Source organism: Orycteropus afer, unplaced genomic scaffold, assembly GCF_000298275.1.
Source record: "Orycteropus afer afer isolate SDZICR_OR568_19922 unplaced genomic scaffold, OryAfe1.0 scaffold00158, whole genome shotgun sequence".
Taxonomy (NCBI): Eukaryota; Metazoa; Chordata; class Mammalia; order Tubulidentata; family Orycteropodidae; genus Orycteropus; species Orycteropus afer.
In genome coordinates, this window is record NW_006921745.1 from 7,055,825 (window position 1) to 7,061,573 (window position 5,749).

A 5,749-nucleotide genomic window follows, 5' to 3' on the forward strand; every position below is an offset into this window, starting at 1 on the left:
TTTTCTTTGTTTTGTTTGTATGTTATCTATACAGGCAGGGTACTGTGCTGTGCTCCTCTATTCACTAGTTGACAGCACTTATACACTCACCACCTGTCTCTTTTCCTGTTGTCAACCTCTCGTATGTCCTTGCCAACCCTGGTAAACAGAGCCTGTTCTTAGGTCCCTGGAATCTGAATGAGAATGCTATCACTTTAAAATTCAAAATGGTTGCCACTTATAAACATTCAAAATGGCTGCACCCTTGTTCACTTTATATATCCAAAATGGCCACCGCTTGTGAACATTCAAAATGGCTGCACCCTCAGTCACTTTACATATCCAAGATGGCTGCCACATGTAAACAATCAAAATGGCTATGCCCTCCGGACAGCAGAAAGTCCACAGCTCAGGTTGTCTCCCTCCTTGCTATTTCCCTTCCTAGTCATAGGCCACCAGAGCAGTTGTCCCTGCAGCTGTTGGTGACCAGGACTGATCTTAATGTCAATTCTAAGGTCCCAACACCACTTGGAAATATTCAGGCTGTTGTTCTCGTCAGAGTAGCTGACAGTCTGCAGCTCCGACCATCTCTGTACTCACCGTTTTTGTTCAGGTTTTTCCACTAGTTGGTGCCTAATCCATTTCTGTATAGTTCCTCTCAAAGCTAAGGGTTCCAGGATTATCTTCTGTATCTCTGTCAACTGGTTTTTCTTTTCTTTGTTGAAGAGGGTCTGTTTTGCTTGTCTGCCTATTCTTCCATCTTACCAGAACTGTTGAAGTCTTAAGGCCTGGTATCTGTGAATGTGACCTTGTTTGGAAACAGGGTCTTTAGATGTTATTGTTAGCATGAGCTTACAGCAGGGTAGGGTGGGTCCTAATGCAATTCGAGTGATGCCCTGTAAAAGAAGAAACAAAGAGACAGAGGGAAGACGGCCATGTGACCAGTGAGTTATATGCTGCTGCTGCAAACTAAGGCACGGCTACCAGAAGCTAGAGAGATTAGAAATGACCTTTCCCTGTAGCCGTCATTAGAACAGGGCTCTGCTGACACCTTGAATACAGACCATGATTGACCTCCAGGACCATGAGACAATACATTACGGTTGTTTAAATTCACACCCACCTTGTAGTATTTTTGTTAACAGCAGTCTTGGGGAAGTAATACAGAATTGAAGAATCTTCTGATCTTTGCACTTCTTACAAATAAATGCTCTTTTCTTTTTGCCAAGTTATTACTGCATTCTGTATGACTTTTAAGAAGGCACTTACCATGAACCTAGATTTGGATACAGGCCTAAAAGGGCAGGAGACAGATTATTATCTGGTCAGCTGAAAAAAGCCCTTTAGTTTACCCAGCAAATAAGGGATAATCTTTTGGGCTTTGACTCTTTTTAAATAAATGATCTTTGGTTAATTATTATCTCCCTAGCTTTTATCCTTTAATCTTTAGGTTTAAATTGTCTAGTAGTAATTTCCCCTAAACTGATACCTGCAATCACAACTGCAAACAAAAGCAGGTCTTTCTGCAGCAATTTAAAATTAAAAAAAAAAAAAAAAAAAAAAAGAAAGAAAGAAAGAAAGAAAGAAAAATTTACAATTTTTTCATGCTAAACTATGATATTTAATTAGGGCAATAGTATCCCCCTCTTAGAAGGATAATTGCATCTTTAAATTTTTCAGATTGGGGAGCTATGTTGCACAGGCACATTCTAGAAGACCAAAGGCAAACATGTTTTGTTCAATCCATTCATTTGTGACTTCAGTAATTACTAGGACTGCATCTTCTGCAACACCAATGTTAAATTATACATTATGACTTTTTCCAACAACATTGTATCAATTTTTAAACAGGCCAGTAAGAACGATGATGTCACAAATTAAACTGGGCTTCAGGGTAGATTCCTTAACTTCACTGAACATAGATAGTAACTCAACTTAAATTTTGAAAAAGCAAATACCTTTAATAAATTTCATGTGAATGATTACATATTTTGATACAAGTATTGTGCATAAGAGTGTACATATATAAATCTGTAGTCTTATATACATTTCAACATATACCACATATATATTTTTTTCTACTCACATTTTTCTCTCTAGTAAAACAAAGCCATTTTGCTGAACATAGATGTGCAATGCTACATTAAGTCCTGAGTAATTTAAGGGATTGTTAATGAACTATTTTTCATATGAACTAGTTTTCCAGTTAAAGTAGATTCTGTAGCAAAAATGTGAACAAAATAAGGTTTAAAAATATGCTTTCAGCTCTGCGCTCATTTTGTGCTTAGCAGAGAAAGCTGGAGAATGCACAGCAGCCATTTCCCTTCAAGAAAAGGTTCTCAAATATTCAGGGTTAAACAAATACCCAATTTGTACAGATTTAAAGTTTTTTGTGATGTTGCCTACATCCAATTTGTCATGCATGGAAGAGTCTAGTCATGACTGGATTCAAAATCCCTTTTGCAGAATATGAGATTCTGTGTAAACATTAGTATTTAGGTATTATACAAAAGTTCTGACTTGAACAAGGGAAAAAAGAAACAAAAAATATAATGAAATAATTTAAAATGCTTTTCTTGGGATACAACCCAACATGGAAGGACTATAAAAAAATGAAAGTGTTTTTTGGTGAAAGGGGAAACCAGATCAAAGTCCTCTAAGGGTTGTCCGGTAAGCCACCTGCTTTGGAGGACCCAGTTTGGCTTGGCTTAGGGAACTGTGGAGATAACCCATATTATTTTGCTTCAAGGGATGGACTCCACTGTGCAAAGAGCAGGAAGCACTATGAGAAAAGGCCATGTTCAACTGCAACAGAACAGTAACAGATGCCTGTTAGGGTCCCCACCTGCAGGTGAAGCATCCCATTCCCTAACTCAGGCACCAGGTATGGAGCACATGACAAGGGACAGGTCAGCTGCTATGGCGGGCCGAGCCCCTGTGTGGGAGGTGGCGTTGCACTGGGCAGGCCTGCCTTGATGAGAAGGCACTGCATTTGTGGTTCCTCCATTGCTCTGTCTATCCTGTCCCATGGCTGCTGTAGTCGAAGACTCCTTTCTTGAAGAATGGTGAGAACTCACAAATTGTATGTTTCGACAGAGTTAGTCCCACTTTGCTGATATGCAGTGGAGATGTTGCAGATTGAAGCATCACATTGAAAAAGTCCCTGAGGTATTTCTGAGGGAGAGATAAGAGTTAAAAACTTGGTCAAGAAATTGTGGGTAGAATCAAGGAGAGGGGAAGGGATGTCCAGAAACAACATCCCATGCACCTTGGAAGAGCAATCACTGTCATTAAGAAATGGCACATGGGGAACCTCCTTGACTGCCTTAGCTATCATCATACCAAGCAGAGAAAATCTAGCCACGGTGTGCAAACACAGAAGGGAGATTCTGCGGCTCTGGGCTCTGATTCACAGCAGCACCCTCAGCCTCAGGGAAATGCCAATGGATGCCTGGCATGGAGAGCCTGTTTTTCAGCAACTGTGTCACCAATTAAGAGTTTATTTTTTAAAAGTCATTTTCCCCAACTTACTCATTAAAAAGATGATTAAAAGAGGAGGAGAGAAAAAAAAAAAAGCTAGCCATCTGTATGATGTTAAACGTGCTGCTTATTAATATTTTTAAATTATACAGTCAGGACTGGCTTTGAATCCTTATAAACTAAAGGAAGAAATACTGGGGATAAGACACTCAGTCTCAGTACTAATATTTACATATTATTTTGCAAATCGTATATTCATCAATGAAAAGAAATTCTTAACTACTAAAATTAATTGCTCTGTGCTCCTAACACCCCTCCCCAGTATGTGTTTGTCACAACATTACACGCCTTATCTGGCACTGAGGAAGCAAAGCTTATCTGAAACTAGGATCCAAGATGATGGAGATGAAATCAGAGACTGGTGTTGGCTGAGATGTGTTAAAGGAAAGAAGACATGGAAAAATAATTTATATATTTCAGGTCAGGCAACTCTTCAGTCTAACAGAAAATAGGGATGAAATGAGTGGGTTAAGCCTAAATCTTAATATATTAATGTCTTAGCTTGTTTAAAGAATATAAACAACCCAGTCACAAACTTAAACAAGTAATTATGGACTTGAAGTAGCAAAAAAAAATTGTCTAAGAACATGGTCTATTCCTAAATCAGTGGTTCCCAACCAGGGGTGATTTGCCAAAGTCTAGAAACACTTTTGATGGTCACAACTTGCATCCAGTGATCAGAAGCCAGAGTTGTTGCTAACATCCCACAAGGCACAGGACGGCCCACCACAACAATGACTCATCCAGCCCAAAAGGTCATCATCACTGCTTAGGTTGAAAAAGCTTAGCCTAGAGGAAGTAGAATTTAGTGACCTCTATGTATTGTCAAAGGAACTGGTAGCACAGTGTCTAGGGTATCTGACTGCTAATCAGAAGGTTGGTGGTTCAAACCCATCAGCCACTCCAAAGAAGCAAGACTGGGCAATCTACTTCCATAAAGATTTACTGCTTTGGAAACGTAATGGGGGTCACTATGAGTTGGAATCCACTACATGGCAGTGGGTTTGGTTTGGTTTATGTACAAAGAAGCCCTGGTGGCACAAGTGGTTAAGTACTTGACTGCTAACTGAAAGGTCAGCAGTTCGAACCACCAGCCTCTCCATGGGAGAAAGACGTGGCACTCTGCTTCCATAACGATTTACAGCCTTGGAAATCCTATGAAGCAGTTCTATTTCGTCCTATAGGGTCGCTATGAGTTGGAATCCACTTGACAGCAATGGATATGTACTGTCAACTTGAAATTTACTTCTGAAAGAAGCCACTGTTCTCAAGGAAAATTTGCTAGTTACTCTCTATTAGTAATTAACATTTGTATAGTAATTTGCATTTCCTAAAAGTCTTTTAACACACCTAACTTTTGACAGCTCTATGGAAGTATACCTAAGGAAAAATAAATTTTTCATTCTTTTTTCTTTTTCCCTGCCTTTTTGATTGCTGTAAATATGTATATATAGAACACAACCTCATTTGTCAACCTCAACTGCTGTTGAGTCAAATCCCCTCCTTGGGATTTGAACCGCCAGCCTTCTGATTAGCAGTCAAATGCCTTAGGCGCCACACCACCAGAGCTCCTATGGACAATTTAGTGGCATCAATTAATTACGTTGTATAACTATATTATGAGTATCTGTTGCCACATTCTCTATCACTATAAGCAGAAACTTATTGCTTCCTAAACAATAATACCCCCTTTCCCTTCCCTCCCACCTCTGGTAACCACTAATACTATAAACTTTGTTCTCTATACATTTGTCTATTTTAGATAGTTCATATTAAGTGAGTTCATATAATATTTGTCTTTTTGTGATTGACTTACTTCACTCAGCATAATGTTTTCAAGGATTGTTTATGCATGTATCAGGACATCATTTCTCTTATGGCTGAGTAATATTCCATTGTACGCATATACCACATTTTTAAATGAATTCATCTGCTGACAGACATTTAGACTGTTTCCATCTTTTAGATATTGTGCACACTACTAAACTGCACATTCTTTAAATGTATAATCTGATGAGTCTTTGACACCAACCCCTAGGCATTCAAAATTATTGGTAAATATCATGCTTTCTGTGGTTTCTGATAAAAAAGTTGCAATTCCTGTCTTGGCTATATATTAACTTTCATGGCCTGTGATGGTTAAGTTTTTGTGTCCACTTGGCTGGGCCTGGTTGAGTGGCTGGGCAGCTGGATGTAGTATTCCCCATGATGAGACTGGTAATCAACTCCA

The 5,749-nt window shown here is 39.0% G+C and overlaps 1 protein-coding gene across 1 annotated transcript in view; it reads right to left on the reverse strand.

The window, feature by feature from the left end:
* Positions 1 to 2,994: 2,994 nt before the first annotated feature.
* Positions 2,995 to 5,749, reverse strand: part of KIF16B (kinesin family member 16B) — a 640,246-nt gene continuing 637,491 nt past the window's right edge. Inside the window, exon 25 of the mRNA XM_007946387.2 lies at positions 2,995 to 3,153. Coding sequence (XP_007944578.2) covers positions 2,995 to 3,153 — 159 coding nt within the window. The remainder of the gene's footprint in view (positions 3,154 to 5,749) is intronic.